We start from the raw sequence: 17,256 nt of genomic DNA, 5'->3' as shown, positions 1-17,256 counted from the left end.
TGGTGTATGAGAAACAGCTCTTTAAAAGACGGACAGTTTAAACAGAACCAGGAGTATATTAAGCTGTCAGTGACACAATAACAGTGTAATGTTGCAATAGTCTATCTGAACACTGCAGCTCAGGAGGCAGGACAGGTCACCTACTAATCAGAAGGTTGGTGGTTCAATTCCTTTCTGCTCCAGTCTGCATGCCAAATATCCTTGGGCTAGACACTAACGCCAAGCTGCTCTTCGATGCATCCGTTGGACTGTGAATGTTAGACTGAAAGCACTTATACAGAAAAAAGTGCAAATGGGCGATAAAAGCTCTAATTAAGAACCAGTCCATTTACCACGTCTTGAGCCACCCCTTGAAGGTGCAGCAACTTATTAAAATGAGAACAAACAGTATTAGTATCATATTGAAATACAGTATATATTTATTTATTAGGGCTGCAGCTAACAATAATTTTAGTTATCGAGTAATCTATCAATTAATCAGATAAGAAATACTTTTGTCTTATTAATAAAAAGGTCTTCCAGAATTAACTTCTCTTTGGCTTCCATTCTAGAAATTGTTTGACTGCGTACAACATCATAAAAAAAACAAACCGTCTCAGTAACCGCTCCGCCTCTTCACTCTTGTGTAAACTGTGCCAGCGTCATCGTCACTGCTGCCTTTGTGTCTTTGTTTCAAACTGGGCCCTGAGTGGGCTTAACGTGGGGGGGGGGGATATGGCCTAAAATCCATATCGCAGTATAATCTGAAACATGTGCGGTAACAATATATATCTCGATATATTCTTTTCTTGTGTATACCATATTTTCCGCACTATAAGGCGCAGTTAAAATCCTTTAATTTTCTCAAAAATCGACAGTGCGCCTTATTTATGAATTCTGGTTGTGCTTACTGACCTTCAAACTCATTTTATGTGGTACACGACGCTCAAAATACGATTTTGGTAAGCTACAAAGCCACACCGCTTGATGGATTGTCGGAGCATTATGGCTACCATAGTCAGGAGCCTTGCGGAGGAATCTGGGTCCAAAACTCTGTACGCTTCAGGTCCCAAAGTCAAACGAACACTGTGGCATCACTGAGATTTAAAAACTGTCTAAATTCACTAGCTACACAGCTATGTTAGCATAATATAACCACAGTGAAGCTGGAGGATGAACACTAACTTTTTTCCACTCGATGAAAGTTAACGTGAGGGTTCCCGATGGGACAAATGCAATTGCATGGCAGGATGCTGTAAATGGATCAAACTTCAGTCAGGAGAACAACTGAGAAATCCAGTTAGTCATTAATATACTGCAACAACGTGGGAATAGAGAAGCTGCGAGAGAAGAGGAAGTGCAGTTTTTGGCTTTTCTCATATTCCAAAACGTGTTTCGTCTCATCGCTATTACTGTCGCACGGCATAATTTGCAGATGATATTGTTTGCAGCTGCTGCTGCGATGCTTTTGACCGAAAAAGGCGAAGCTTGATGTCACCATCAACATGCGCTATCGTGATAGTGTCAAAATCTCTACCATTGGCCAAATTCATATCGTTTCTACCGTATACCGTTTATACCGCCCACCCCTAACTTCATGTCAGACTTCTTGCCCACACGCTGCTCCTAAATACGTTTGTATTGCAGGTCTGTTTTTAGCTAATAAAACACTGGCGTTTACACCGTCTAACACATCAACACGCTACAGAGCCGTGCACTAAACAACACATGAAAGCACAGACCTTGTGTCGAGGTTTTTTTATAATGGAATCATTCAAATTACTCGAAGAATCGTTGCAGCCCAAAGGCAAAAACAAAGTCTGAACAATTCTGAGCTTGAAAGGCCTTTAACACATCGGGCCAATCCACCACTGATAGTAATCCGCTGTGTGTTTTTCTATCCAGTTACGCTTTTACTGCATTGGCAGGTCTTTGGAATCACTGTCATGTTGAAAAATAAAGCTGTTGCCAATCAGACACTTTTGCATGGTGGATCAAAATATGACTGTAGTCTTCTACATTCATTTTGATCCCCAACACCACAGGCTAAATTGCAGCCCCAAAACCATGACTGAGCCTCCACCGTGCTTTAGATGGCTGTAGATAATCATTGTTATACCTTCGTCCTGACCTCCTCTGTCTGGTGACAATCATTTCAAACAAAGATTTCCATTTTTGGCATGTTTTAACCTCAACTTGTGCCATTCCATAAAATGACTTCTTGAAAAAAAAAAAAACATGGCTGAGGTCAGTTCTTTTGGGTCTTTTGCGAACAGACCAATCTCTCAGGTTTCTAGATTTTTTCCTATTGTTTAAAGGCATGACTCTCCCACACTGTTCATCTGCTGTATACATATTTCTTTTAGGCCTGACATGTTCTCTTTTGTCCTCCACTTATCCAGTTTCTTAAATAAAATGTAAGGACACACTGCACACTATGCTGAGATATGCCAAGTTTTCAGCCAGTCACTCTTTGGGAAGCAATTTGTTGGTTGTAAAATCCTATCTGATGACGTCAAAACATAATACCTTTTTCAGACTAGTAACAATGTACCTAAACATTAAAGTTTAAAAAAATATTATTTCTTTGCCAAGTTGTCTTATATGTGTAGACACAACACACATCCCTTGAGTTTGGGGGCTTTTTATGCTTGAAAAATTGATTCAACTCAATTTTATTTATATAATGTAGCACCAAATCACAACAACAGTTGCCTTAAGGTGCTTTATATTGTAAGGTAAAGCCCGTACAATAATACAAAGTTAACGTTCATAAGTCAGTGTTGAGTGGCTTAACAAATAAATGATGAAGTACAAGTAGAGCAGGGCGATATGGCCAAAAATATTTATCACGATATATATTTGAAAATTTGCGATAACGATATAACCGACGATATAATTGATGCGAGACAAAATACAACTCCACAACATTACTAGCGCAAAAAGACAACCTTCCATTTATTTTCACTTAAACAAGAAGCTGGTTTTTATGTACATTAAAGCTTTATAAAAATGTAACAGTGCAAATGCAAATTCCTTGCTAAAAGTTTAACCAAAAGGCATTTCCAGTAGAAATGGGCTGACATATCCTGAGCATAACCATGTATAATATCCACTGAAGTTAAAAAGAGGTGCTTTGCAACATTAAACTGCAGTGTGCAGTACGCATTTTTCGGACCATAAGGTGCACGGGATTATAAGGCACATTAAGCGAAACAAAGCAGTCAGATAAATCAAACTTTATTAAACTCATTCTTCTTGCTTCCTCCACTTCTGTACCATTGATTCATTAATGTTGAATTCTCTGGCAGCTGCTCTATTCCCATGTTGTTGCAGTATATTAATGACTAACCTCGTATTGTGGATGGATTATCTCAGTTGTTCTCCTGACTGAAGTTTGGTCCGTTTACAGCATCCTGCCATGCGATTGCATTTGTCTCTAACCATGAAGAACCTTCACGTTAACTTTTATAAGTGGAAAAGTGTTAGTGTTCGTCCTCCAGCTTCACTGTTTATGTTATGCTAACATAGCTGTGTCGCTAGCGATCACGTAGCACATCATTATATACCAACTAGCCCAACTTCAGTAACCCTACAAACGTCACTGCTGTTTAGTTTCCTGTCTTCATTTATGTTGGAAGTGATAGCAGAGCTGTACGTTTGAATTTTTTCAGAAATCTCTCAGTCAGAACATGCTATATCATGCTTAGGTAACTAGCGAAACTAGCGAGCTAACTTCCGCTAGCTTCCTGCTAACTTCTAACTCCGTTAAATGTAATAAATTCTGTTTTCATGGATGCCTGGAAGTTAAACTTCATAGTTACACCTGGTAAAGCAGCAATGCTGATCGTTTTATTAAAGATGAAAGAATTTAGACAGTTTTTAACTCTAAGTGATGCTGCAGTGTTTGTTTGACCTGACGCATACGGAGTTTAGGACCCAGATTACTCCCAGATTTAAGAGCATCTTAGTCCGACAAATACGACAATAACGACGGCCGCTTGCATGTTCTGCAAAGAAATGTGCTTTGTCGTGTATCTGACGGACAAACACCAAACCAGTTCCACATCACTGAAGTTGCACCATTTTTACAAACCAATTCTGGTTCATCTGTTTCACTCAACAATCGGCCATGTGCGTATGAAAACAAAGGCACTGCGCATGCGCGTTTTACTCATATTCTATCGCGATATTTCATTTTCCTATCGTTGCCTAACATTATACCGGTATTACCGTGAACGGTATAATATGGCCCAGCCCTAGGTACAAGCACTGGACGGAAATTGAAAAGTCTTTAAAAGACCTTCAGTAAGTCTGGTCGACTACTGAATTGAATTGAACTGAACTGAAAGCCTTCATTGTCATTATACACAGTATAACAAGATTACAACAGCTCTATAAAGGTGCACATGTGCTTAGCACATTAAAAAAAAAAACTATACAATAATTGCTCAAGACTGCTTAAAAAACTTGACAAAGAATGTCTGGTTACGTGGAAGCAGAGCACAGAGGAATGAGGGGTGGCATAAGAATTTTTCACAGTGTTGTATGATAACAGTGAATAACTGTAATTGTTCTTTTTTTGTGCTTTTGTACAGTTTTTTTGCACATGTTTTAACTGAACTATACATTATCTGCTGAAGGAATGGAATTTATATTTGCAACTTGTTTAGCCAAACCTTGCTAACCTCATGAATGAAGCCCAGCTGCAAAGTTAAGTGTGGTGGACATTAAGAGTTTTAGAAATGAGGCCGTCAAACAAGCTATTCCACCATGATTATAAAAGGGTATTACCTAGTCACACAACTACTCGTGCACACCGTTTTTGGCCATGTTTGGGGCAGTTCAGTGTATAAGCAATAAGTAGATATGAGAACTTACTGCCTGCCTCCATGAAAGTTTCAGGTCGGTAAGTGAAGCCGCTCTCTTGCTCCAGTGGGTTTCCACAGCTGGCATGTTCTCCAGGTCGCTGCAGGTTAATAACGGTTTTCAAACCACACCTGAGCACAGCAGTCCACAAAACAAGTCAACACAGACACACAGAGCTGTTCTATGTCTCACAGTTCTTCTGTTTATAACGATGTTCATTTTAAATGAGATGTGAAAGAAATAGAATGGACCTTTGAAATTGTTCAATTATGTTATATTTCTCTATGATCTCAGTGGAAGGCCTTGCCATAGCTAGCAAGTTGTCAGTAATCCTGTAATAAGAGAAGATGAAAGGTTGAACAAGTAAAAACAGCAAGATGGTCAATATCAATACTAAAAACTATTCAGTATCTAATACTGAACGTTTGGTGCAGTCCCTCACTTTATTCTATGCCTGACACAAGTTGTTTTAGCTTCTTCTCCCTTTAACTCTACTTCCTTTTGATTGGTTGCCCTGCTAAGAGTCAGAGCTGTGTGGCTGAGATGACAACCCTCACAGGGTTTACTTAAACATACACTGCCCTCATTATTTGAAATTGTGGCCATGTTAATGGCCATTTAATATGGCTATTAAATGCGGCTATTTAACATTCCACTAGAGGAACAGTACATCTGTACATCTGCCCACTTTAAACTACATGGACACTCTAAGATATCGACATACCAGGATGAGTAGAGTCCCTTGATGGCTTGCTCCTCATCACTCCAGCGAGAGGGGTTCTCATATTTGCAGGCTTTCCCTCCACAGGCCATGGAGCACTGCATGTGACCGGGGATGACATGCCTCAGGGTCTCACCCATCTTGGTGTACTTTGCAGTAGGGACCCTTGTATTGGCTAATGGTACAAAAAGAAACATAAGGAAATTCTTCATTTGCAGAAGAAGATATCATAGAAATTGCAACATTTCTCATTTTCTTCAGTGTGGTTACATCTGCTGGTCTTGCACTGGGTGACGGACTGAGGCTGGTTCATGCTGACAGCCACCATGACCGTGTGGGAGGAGGAGGAGGAGAGGAACTCCAGGGCAGATCTGCACTGCCGCTGCAGAACCCTCAGCAGGATGTCCGAGGCAGAGCGCCTGCGGTCATGCCACTTCACTCTGGCCAACATCTCACCGGCGAAGGAGCGGCGTGCTTGATGCTGCTGCATCCTATAGTGCTGCTGCCTGCACACCACAGCCAGCGCCTCTGTGCTAACAAAGGCTCCTGGCTCAGCACTTCTGTGCCCATGATGAATCATGGCTCAACAATCGCCCATTGCTGATCAGTTCATCAGTAGCATTTGAAGTGTCACCATGACAACCATCTCCAAAGTCGTCAGTGGGAGGTGGGACAGGGGCTTATGTTGTTCTCACACAGTGCGCACACACACCATGTCACAGATCTGAGGCAGGCAGGCTGCTTGTAAAATGTCACACTTGTTTGGTTTTTAAAGCTGTACATCTACAGTAGCCACGAACACACGGCACTGGTCAGCAGGTACAATGGCACACCTTTTTCTGCTTTTGATTGGATCATTATTAACCAAGTGCACTGGATCCAAATATATTCAGCAGAAAACTGTACTGGAGAGCCAGGTGAGTTCCTATTCATATTAACGTAATGTAATCGTCAATTATACACAGGATAGCTTAAATGAAATCCTTGTTATTGGCCCGAATCATATTTCCCACATTATATTAATCTAAAGCAATGCAAGAGACATATACATGCATGTCTCATATATATATATTATATATATATATATATATATATATATATATATATATATATATATATATATATATATATATATATATATATATATATATATATATATATATATATATATATATATATAAAACACACATGTAACACACATACAAGAGCAATTATGTCTTTGCATCAACAAATCAAACACAAACTCAACTGCTGTAACAACGTGAATGCACTGGTTAAAATGAAGACAACAAGCTGTGGTTGAAGGCTGCGCTACAGTTCATCAGCTAGTCTACCACTAAACTGCATCCAAAAGGTGAAGTGATACTGTGGGCTCTGTGAGTGTATGGGAGCAGCAGGACGGCTGGCTGACAAAAAAGTGAGAGCTGCTTTCACTAGCTGCAAGGGACAGAGCCTCAACAACACCGGCTGAAAATCTGCCACCTTCATACTTCCTACTGTAATATTTCACAGATCAGTCTGTCTTACAGTCTTTCAGTCAGTGCAACCAGGCAGACATCTGACAGTACTAAAACTATCACAGAAAGCCAAAAACATTCAGACAAACATTCATATTAATCAATATATAAATTGCATTTATATTTCTTGGTACTATCATATGGATACTGGAGAATTAGACTTTAACTTGAGTGATTGAGTTAGTGATTCACTATTAGGAACCTCTGTTTTTTCAGCCTGCGCATCACTTTTTAGATATTTATTAAACGGTTGTCACAGCAGTGGAATCGCTTTGGAAAGCTGTCTGTCTTGTGCCTTCTCACTCGGACCCTATATAACTTTCTTCTTCTTTCTTGGCTCAGTGAAAACGTACCTCTCCAGGTAACACGTGTTATAAATCTGATGATGATTTGGGGTCTGCACATCTGCAGCCCTGACATTACTAACACTGCCTCCTTACTCACTGAGTTTAGAAATCACACACCACAAACTTACATGACATGGACAAGAGTTTGGCCCACAGTCCCAGTACCACAGGTGTGTGAAATCAAACACCTAGGCATGCAGTCTGTCTTTACAAACATCTGTGGAAGAATAGTGAGCTCTTTAGAATAAACCAAATTCAAGCACAGTAGCATAAAAAGGATGTCACAGTTGGAACAAGTCAGTCTGTGAAATGTCTTCTCTTCTAGGGGTTCCAAGTGGTTTTATTGCAGGATTTAATTGTTTACGACCCACAGCTGCTCAACTTTGCAGGGAAAAATCCCGTAAAGTTTAAAGAGTAGTCTCACCAAGTGCTGAGGTGCATAGTGCATGAAAGTTGCCAACACTCAGTAAATGCAAAGTTCCAAACCTCCTCTGGCATTAACATCAGCATGTTGGGAGCTTCATGGCGTGGGTTTCCACGGCAGAGCAGCTCCTGTAGATGTAACCTGTTGCTTGTCCAGTACTTTACTTCACATAGTGTATATTGGAAAAAAGATTGCTGGTACACACTGTGAAAATCCCCAGGCTTGTAAACTCACAATTTGACACACAATGAGACAGGAACGTAACTTCACTTCCCAATATATTTGCCTCTACATACTCCCAACCCATTATCAACAGTGACAGTATTAAAAAGATGGAACCAGCCACCATTACATCAGCCTCTGATTTTGGACTCCAACATAGGTTTTCGACCACCATATTTGTTTTTTGAAACTCAAAGTGACCTTTGAATCGACAATTATGAATTGAGTGGCTCTCTAATCATTCAACAAGTTTTGGAATAGTCAGACAACACACTCTCATTTCATCCACCTGTTACATACAGTACACCACACACATTTTCATTCATCTGTTTTGCGTATAAGAGCTGAGAATAAAATAAGGATTATCTTGATGCTCCGTAAACCTACATTAAAGAAAACCCAACCAGACGTGAAATTCACTCCTAACTCAGTCCTGTGCCATCTCCTTGCCAAATAAAAAGCAGGTGTTGTTCCTGTGTTGTTTGTGTGGTGCAGAGCTCTCCTACCTGCCTCCATCTCTGTGCTGGTCTCTCCACTGCGGGCTCCACCGATGGAGTTAGGCAGGTCACTCAGTATGCTGACACCTGCTGCCATGGCACGGGCTGAAAGGTGGGAATAAACATTGTGTCAAACGCAGGTGGGAGGAGAAAAAAAACATAGCAGGAGCTTTTCTCGTGCCGATAACACAAACAGTGACAAGGTGTGCACACGGATGAGATATAAGAGCGTTGCCTGGCAGGAGAGCCCAGGGGAGAGAGGGAAATGTGCAAACTGAGCCACCGTGTCAGCAGATTGTGTGTTGGTCTGACCACTGCACCTCTGGGAGCAGGTGCATACAGCCTGGGGACAACAGCAGCAGCTGCTGCATTACAAAGTATGAGAATCACAAAGACTACAAGATGAGCACGCAGTAAAATCGCTGCATGATAATTTGTTCCAAATCCACTTCAATAAGTTCCGATTTCTCCTGTTTTACAAGACTGATGACACATTTATCAATTATTCAGGTGACCACATCCTCTTTCAGAGCACCAATACCTTACTTGAACATGTAGCCTGATATCACAGTTGTGCCACACCAATCTTCCAGAGTGTCGATTTAACTTTGGGGACCAACCATCTCTCACGTTACACCCAGAGCTCTAATAGGCCTTCAACATCGTGTGCTAACTACTGCTGGAGGAGTGAAACTCTGCACCTTTCAGGCTGTCTGCCTCAGTGAGACCCATCAAAAATTGAGCAGGGTCACTGTATCGCACATGCTGACTTTTTGATGGGCAAATGATTCCCTGACCTTTGACTTTTCCTTCCTCCCTGAAGTTAATGCAGAGAGCTTAATCAAAGAGCAACGAGGCTGCAGGCCAGATTTACTAATGGCCTTAATGGCCTGCTTTTTTGCCACACAAACACACACACCTATCTATCTATCTATCTATCTATCTATCTATATAAAAGAAGAGTGAATAGCTCAACAAGTGTGTACTAATGATGGCTGCACGATAACAACCAAGTCTGTGCTAAGCTGTAAAACACAAGCTCAGCTTTGAACACATAATAAAAAATAGCAAGCAATCTCGTGAACATAATGTGCACCAACAAAATGTTCAAATCATTCTAACCTGTCTGTTTTTTCAGAATGCTGAAAATTTTGCTCTTATTTTTCCAGCAAAATAAATCACAAGGTACTGAGGAGTGATCTAACCAGTCTTACAGTTCTATCAGTCACTGAGCGCAAGACTCATGCATCCACCAATTCTTTGTGAACACGTCGACTCATGTCTAGTACCAAATACACATGCACCCTACAGGCAGACTGAAAGTGTAAAAACTCTGGTGCATCCAGCAGTCTGTGTTTGTGAGGCCTAAAAATAAGTATTTGACTAGTACTGCAAACAGGAAGAGTAAACATTCAGGCAGCCGCTTCTGTCATTTAAGAGATTTCAATCCCTTCAGGGTTTTTTTTTTTTTTTTTTTTTTTTTTTAAAAACACATTTGAAAGCATTCCACGTTTAGGACACTATTGTTGAGACTCCTAACGTCTCTGAATAATTGACAGTGTAAAGTTATAGCCTGTCTTTTCAGTATGACACAGGCTGAAGTGCTTCCACCTTCAGCCTGTGTTTTGGATAGCCTATCCAATCAGTTCAAGACTCTGCTGGGCTGGAGCCTGACACTGCTTGGCTTTGTTTATAGGAAGCTCTCGATAACAAGCTGGTGAGTGAGAAGCTGTTCTTCATGACCAACGTGACGCATGTGTATCAAATATTAACAGTTATGTGAAACTGATCTAACGAAGCCACTGTGAATAAATCTCTTCACTCAACAGAGTATTAGACACAAATCAGCCAAAACGCCTCACGCATTTGTGCCGTATCCATAAGCTCCTCTGGGAAGCTGGTGTGTTGGTGGACATGACCCAGTGTGTGAAAGCTGAGCGTTACCAGCTAATGAGTGTGGGATGTGACAGTCGCTTCCACTGAGTGCTAATAAAGAAATATGGCCCATTAAATGGTTTTCCTCACACCATGTTTCAGTTACGGTAATGTGACTAATCTGGAAACAAGTCAGCCAGCAGAGTAAACAGCCTCCATAAGAATATAGCACAACTCTGTGTCTCCGTTCATATATTCGTCTTTTCTAGTGCGCTGGCTAACAACTGGTGATTAACAAATTCGGTTGCATAGCCTGGCCCCCTCTCTCTCGTCGCTGTGCTGAGATCCTAGTTTAAATGTGAAGTTTGAGTGTGCTCTCCATGCATGTTGGGTTGTCTCCTGCTTCCTCTCACAGTCCAAGGACAAGCATGCTACACTATATTGTGAAATGTATTCACTCAACCTAAATCACCTAAATTTAGGTGTTCCAATCACTTCCATGTCCACAGGCGCATAAAACCAAGCATCTATCCATGCAGGCTGCTTCTACAAACATCTGTGAAAGAATATGTCACTCTCATGAGCTCAGTGAACTTCAGCACGGTACTGTGACAGGATGAACCAGCTTTGAAATTTCCTCACTACTAAATAGTCTACAGTCAGCTGTTATTGGCATTATGGAAGTGACTGGGAATGACAACAACTCAGCCACAAAGTAGTAGGCCATGTAAAATCACAGCGTGGGGTTAGCAGATGCTGAGTCACATAGTGTGCACAGGTCCACAGCCTTCTGCTGAGTCAATACACCTAAGACCTCCAAACTTTATGTGGCCTTCAGATTAGCTCGAGAACAGTGCTTAGAGCGCTTCATGGAATAGGCTTCCATGGCTGAGCAGCTGCATCCATGCTTTACATCACCAACCAATGCAAAGCATCAGATGCTGTGGTGTACACCAAGCCACCACTGGACTCTAGAAGAGTGGAGATGCTTTCTCTGGAGTAACAAATTCAATGGATGAATCTGGATTTGATGGTTGCCAGGAGAACAGTACTTGTCTGACAGCATTGTGCCAAGTGTTAAGTTAGGAAGGGGGATTACGGTGTGGGGTTGTTTTTCAGAAGTTGAGCTCAGCTTCGTTCTAGTGAAAATAATCTATTAATGCTATAGCAAGAAATTTTGGATGATATTTGTGAGAACAGTTTGGGAATGGCTCCTTCTTGTTCCAACATTACTGTGCACCAGTGAACAAAACAAGGGCCATAAAGACATGATAAGTTAGTTTGGTGTGGAACAACTGAACTGGCCTGCACAGAGCCCTACTTCAACCCGACAGGACACCTTTGGCATGAACTACAGAGGTGACTTTCTCATCCAAAATCACTGTCAGACCTCACAAATGTGCTTCGGGAAGAATGGTTACAAATTCCCACACGTAAACACAGCTTCAACTCTTCTGGTAAGGATTGCCTTACCAGCTGTTATAGCTGCAATGGGCGGACCAACATCATATTAAACCCTATGGATTAAGAGTGGGATGGCAGTCAAGCTCATATCTGTGTGAAGGCAGACAAGCGAATACTTTTGGCATTATAATGTAGGCTAACTGGTGATTTGAAACTGTCTGTAGGTGTGAGTGTGAATGGCTGCCCATCTGTTAGCCACGCGACTGACTGGCAAGGGTGTAACCTGCATTTTACCCTGTCAGCTGTGATAGGATGGACCATATCATGCATGAAATTACAGCTCAATACCACGCTGCTGAAATACAATGTGCTTGTTATAAAGTTGTTCACAGGAATGAACCATTATGTGGCACAGATTTAGAAAAAGATCTTCAATAAAGTATATGAGCAGAGCAAATCGATGGTTTGCTATTATCCAGTTTGCAATTTTTGTAGCCTCAACTTAAGTGCTGCTGTACTATCTGTTTTAAAGATTATTATGAATCATTATTATTATCATTTATTAATTTTAGTCACAGACGTTACTTTAGAGCACAGGCCAACTCTAGAGTAGGCAGACATTGTTCCAGATCTGGACCAGATGTCATTCTTTAGTGACCCAGACCTATCGCTAGATTTTGAATGACCATTTATATTTTAACATGTGAAACTTTTCCTTTTCCTCCTGCTGAGATGGTTTATATGTAAAATGTAGGTAAGGAAAAAGAAGAAACCGGGAAACCTTTTCAAAAGCTCTATTTTTTTTATTATTATTTATGAATGCAAACACTCCTAAAGTAACAGTTAACTTAAAACAACTTAAGTGCTTTCTAGCTAACATTCACATACATTCATACTCCGATAGATGCATCACAGAGCAACTTGGGGTTAGTATCTTGCCCAAGGATATTTGGCATGCAGACTGGGGGAGCCAAGGACTGAACCACCACCTACTCCACCTCCTGAGCTACAGCCACCCAATTATTAGAGTTCCTCCAGTTCATTTAAAAAAAATAATAATTATAAGCATTGTTGAAATACTGTTAAATTGTACTTTCTGTTATTTGACAGCCATTATTTACAGACGATGATATTTCAGACCTTTGTTTAATGAAATCATCTCTCATCTCTCTCCAACAGGAAGAGAACATACGAGTAAACAGAGTGCACAACTAACCTCAGGATGACAAACATCTCAATTCACTTTGTATACATTCCTTTAAGAAAATACAACCTGATAAGTGAGATTTTTCTTTAAATAGGCTGCATGAAAAACACACTAAGAACATAGCATGACACTTAAGTACCTAAGTTAAGCTTTTCGTAATCCACCTTCAGGACATTAGGCTACGTTCACACTGCAGGTCTTAATGCTCAATTCCGATTTTTTGATCAAATCCGATTTTTTTTGTCTGCGTGTTCACACTACAAATAAAATGCGACAACAAAGGCGCTCTAGTGTGAACGCTCAAAGCGGCCTGCATGCGCAAAAGAAGACTTCACACACAACGCGCTCTGTTTAGACCCAGAGCAAACAGTATTGTTTGACAGATGGCCCTTAATATAAAGACTTCGGACTTCACGTTTCCCAATTTTTGCTTTGAGTTATTTTGTTATTTACATAATAATGTAGATAACCTAATAATGATGCTTATTGCTGTTTTAGAGGAGCGGTGCTTCAAAGGATAGTTGCAGATTTCTGTCAGAATCTGCAGATTATACAGTACAAATAAAATGTTCACGTTTCTCCAACGTTGTCTTCCCAACAGTTTCACTGACATCTACACGGGATGGCCAGGAAGCGTTCGCGATGTCTTATCGGGCGCTGATAATTGGCTTCTGTCTTGTGTTGGTGACGTAAAAGACGGATTTAATGCGACATGACCGTTCAAACAGCAGTCGCTTTCTAAAACATCGGATATGTATCGGATTCAGTACCACATACGAAAGTGACCCAGATCGGATTTGAAAATATCGGATTTGCGCCGTTCACACTGTCATAGCATGATCGGATATGGGTCGCATAGGGTCAGAAAAATCGGATTTGATGCGCTTTCGCCTGCAGTGTGAACGTAGCCATAGTTTCAACAGAGCAGATCTATGTCAACAACATCCACTGTCACATTATTAGGTAGACTAGTTATAATCTTTTCCTTCACCTCATAAAATTTTCCATCAAAGTAAAGAAAAGTGATTAGGGAAAAACAAGAGACCAATGTTTTTGGACTGTCTGATCACAAACCTGGATGATGTGCCAAAGAGCACAATGCTCAATTTACTGTCAGGCTAAGAGCTGGTGTTCATCCTTTTTCACCTGTCACTCATTAACGAGCTAAACCAGAGAGCAACAAAACCCCAGTGGGACATTTTACTAATCACTTCACACACTCAGTCTCTTCTGTCTGGCAGAATCACACAACACAGGGAAAAGTCTGACAGGAGAATTATGAATGACCCCTAACCACCGACAACCCTTATGAGTGAGAGTCATAAATAACACAATTAGAGGCATGGAATGATCTTTCTTGAGGGCAAGTCTGTGAAGTCTTGCCCTCAAGTCTTAAATGTTCTGAGCAACAATTAGTACGGCGATGTACTAGCATTTCCACTGCTGATTATTCTGCTTGTTTGTTTTTTTTTGTTTTTTAAATCAACAAATGTCACATAATGGGAAAACAATGATCATCAGATCCCAAATACACCACCTTTGAAGGTGCTGCTTGGTCAGATTAAGCACTGAGCCTCATAACATTCAAGTATTTGATGTGCACAATAGGAAGTGACTATTTCTTGCTTAAAAAATAGGATCAGGCAAAGCAATTCAGCAGTATCAATATCATTAACTCCCACATTTGCCTCAGTAAGGTGCACATAATATCTGTCTTCAAATTCTATTGTTTGGAAGAATAAGTGGGCAATGTCACATAATCTGTAGAGTAATGTTTCTTCAGGAAGCTTTGGCTGTCATAGCATCAAACTGCATTTTGAGTAAGCTTTCAAATCGGTCAAATTTTTACAATATTAAATATATTATAATAATAACAACATACATTTCACTCTTTTAACACTGAAGAAATACCGGCTATTAGATGAGCCTGGCATTAAAATGAAGAAAGATTTACCGGAGTGAGCACATTTAAACAGAGAACTACATTCTGTAATAATAATAACCGTCTGAGCAAACATAGCAGCACACTGACAAGTTTCTTTTTTTCCACACCAACGTGAACATGCTGCCTTCCTAAGCTTTCAAGAGAATCTTTACGCTGACCTGCTGAGCTCATCATCTACCTCCTGCCCCCATTGCTGTTAGCACCCTGATATAAAACGCAGATTTGTCCCCGTACAAACAGCATGCTGTCAGCGGTTGCTGAGGTTATAGCTCTGATTTCCTCGGTCCCGCTATCAGCGTTAACAATTAACGCTTGGCTCTTAATGGTTACATTAATATTATAGTTATGAACGATGCGATTGGCTTAAACATCACAAGCACTATCTTACATGTATCAGAATTTGTGTGAGACACACTGTTGTTTTGGCCAGGACGGACTCCGGAGAGTTGGGTAACGCTGGCCCGGTGGTGCTGATGCTGCAAGATGAGGACTTACCGCTAGCTGATTAGCTTACTCTGCTGTATTAGCTGAAGCCAGCACAGTGACTAGAAAAGGCCCAGCTTACCGTTGTTTGCCTGTCGTCCGAGTACGTAGCTGTCTTTACAATTTTTGACATAGTCGATTCATCTCTTCCAGCTAACAGTCTTATCGCTGGCACGTCGCAAAGCGGCATCTTCTTCTTCGAGCCACATCATTTGGTCAGCTAAGTGCAGCTAGCTTACTAGCTAACTTAGCAACCTGACACGTTGGTCATGGGGAACGGTCCAATTGCGTCACGTGACCACGAGCACCCCTCAATTTGCATTTTGTAGTCTGGTAGTTTGTTTATCCAGAAGCTACAGAGCCACTGTCCCCAAAGTAAAAACAAAGGCATTTGGGCTCTATTGCGATAGAATTTAAAAAACAAAACAAAACAATGGAACTGTACAACCGATGTAAAGCTGTAAAGAATTTCACCTGTGATGTAATTTCACAATTATTCATCTAAATTTAAGATATCATTTTCAGTATATAAAGCAAGGGCGTAGATTTGGCATGGACGGAAGGGACATGTCCCCACCAATAATTTGATCGATAAAAAGAAAAAAACGATCTGTCAGCGTCTCATTCACCCAGCGGTGCAGAAAGCGTTAAATTACTGGAGTCCTACTTCATGTGACAAATATGGGCAATGTGATTGGCTGTGCCTCTCAGGGAGCTCTGTTTAGTTTTAGCAGCGGCAAGCCTGCGCTGCGAGGACCTGCAAGGAGGAGAGGAGGATGGCAGCAAAAAGGAAGAACCTGGATATAAGAAAGTGTTTTTCAAAGAAACCTGTAAGTCACTTAAAGCCAAGTTAACTCATAAAATGTGTCCGTCACAATAACGTTACAGGCTATGCTAGGCTTTGGCCCACATCAGTCTAAAACTGTATGTAACCACGAATAACGTTTTTTGGAAACTAACTGCACAACATGCAGTTATCTCGGTCTCAGAGCAGCATTTCTATTTTTGATTGAAAGTGTCAGAGAAAACAGCAGCCTCGAGCAAGCCAGTATATTAGTTTACAGAGGCTGTTAGAATTATATGTCTAACGTTAAAATGTTGGAGACACAATAATTTCATCCTAATGGTAATGATAATTTCATAGGGTTAATTTTTGAGACAAAATATCACAAAGTAGTCATGATTTTGCAAATATTCCACCTCGTAGTGCAGTTTGCACAAATTGTTTTTAAAATGCACTCACACTACAAACATTACTGATGAGTCTAGATCTGCACAAACTGACAGAAACACTGAAGCAGCTACACATTTTAGTCTTATTGTCATGTATGTCCTATTTGTCAGGTGACAGGCGAACCAACACAAAGCTCAGAGATCAATGGTGATACAAGATCACAGGTGAAATTGATAATTTTGTGGTAATCTTAGACGAGTAGTTTTATGGACAAAACCCACCAGGCCATTCAGTGTTCCCTTAGTGCTAATGTATAACGATGTTGGTGTACTATAACTGAACTAATGTTGTGAAGTCCTTAAAGTCATATTCTTTTATTGTCTTAACTGTATTTGAAGCTATTTTTATTTTTGTATGATACCTGATTTATATGGAATATGGCTGTAACATGGTAGACTAATGTGCCTGTGTTAATTCAGCTCCATATTATTGTGTGAAGTTGCACTGGGTTGGGAGTGGTTTTGTGTGTGTGTGTGTGTGTGTGTGTGTGTCACATTTTTGGTGAGCCAATGGCTGGAATGGGGTTGGACTA

The 17,256-nt window shown here is 40.7% G+C and overlaps 1 protein-coding gene across 3 annotated transcripts in view; it reads right to left on the bottom strand.

Annotated features, from left to right (window-relative positions):
• ptpdc1a (protein tyrosine phosphatase domain containing 1a) overlaps positions 1-15,783 on the bottom strand; it is a 26,109-nt gene extending 10,326 nt beyond the window's left edge. The window contains exons 1-5 of one of the 3 annotated variants that reach the window (XM_085405534.1): positions 15,573-15,783; positions 8,586-8,681; positions 5,573-5,744; positions 5,100-5,180; positions 4,861-4,979 (exon numbers count right to left, since the gene is read on the bottom strand). In XM_085405534.1, the coding sequence (XP_085261660.1) occupies positions 4,861-4,979; positions 5,100-5,180; positions 5,573-5,744; positions 8,586-8,673 (460 nt within the window). In that variant the 5' untranslated portion in view covers positions 8,674-8,681; positions 15,573-15,783. Of the gene's footprint in view, positions 1-4,860; positions 4,980-5,099; positions 5,181-5,572; positions 5,745-7,561; positions 7,636-8,585; positions 8,682-15,572 lie in introns of those variants that run through there. The other 2 variants (XM_085405537.1, XM_085405535.1) reach the window with 2 other exon arrangements.
• Positions 15,784-17,256: the final 1,473 nt, after the last annotated feature.

The sequence above is a fragment of the Rhamphochromis longiceps genome, linkage group LG5 (assembly GCF_057381845.1).
Source record: "Rhamphochromis longiceps isolate RC_006_pf linkage group LG5, R_longiceps_female_GT1.1, whole genome shotgun sequence".
Lineage (NCBI taxonomy): Eukaryota > Metazoa > Chordata > Actinopteri > Cichliformes > Cichlidae > Rhamphochromis > Rhamphochromis longiceps.
Note: the sequence above shows the minus strand (reverse complement) of the source record. Positions and strands in the feature narration are given on the sequence as shown.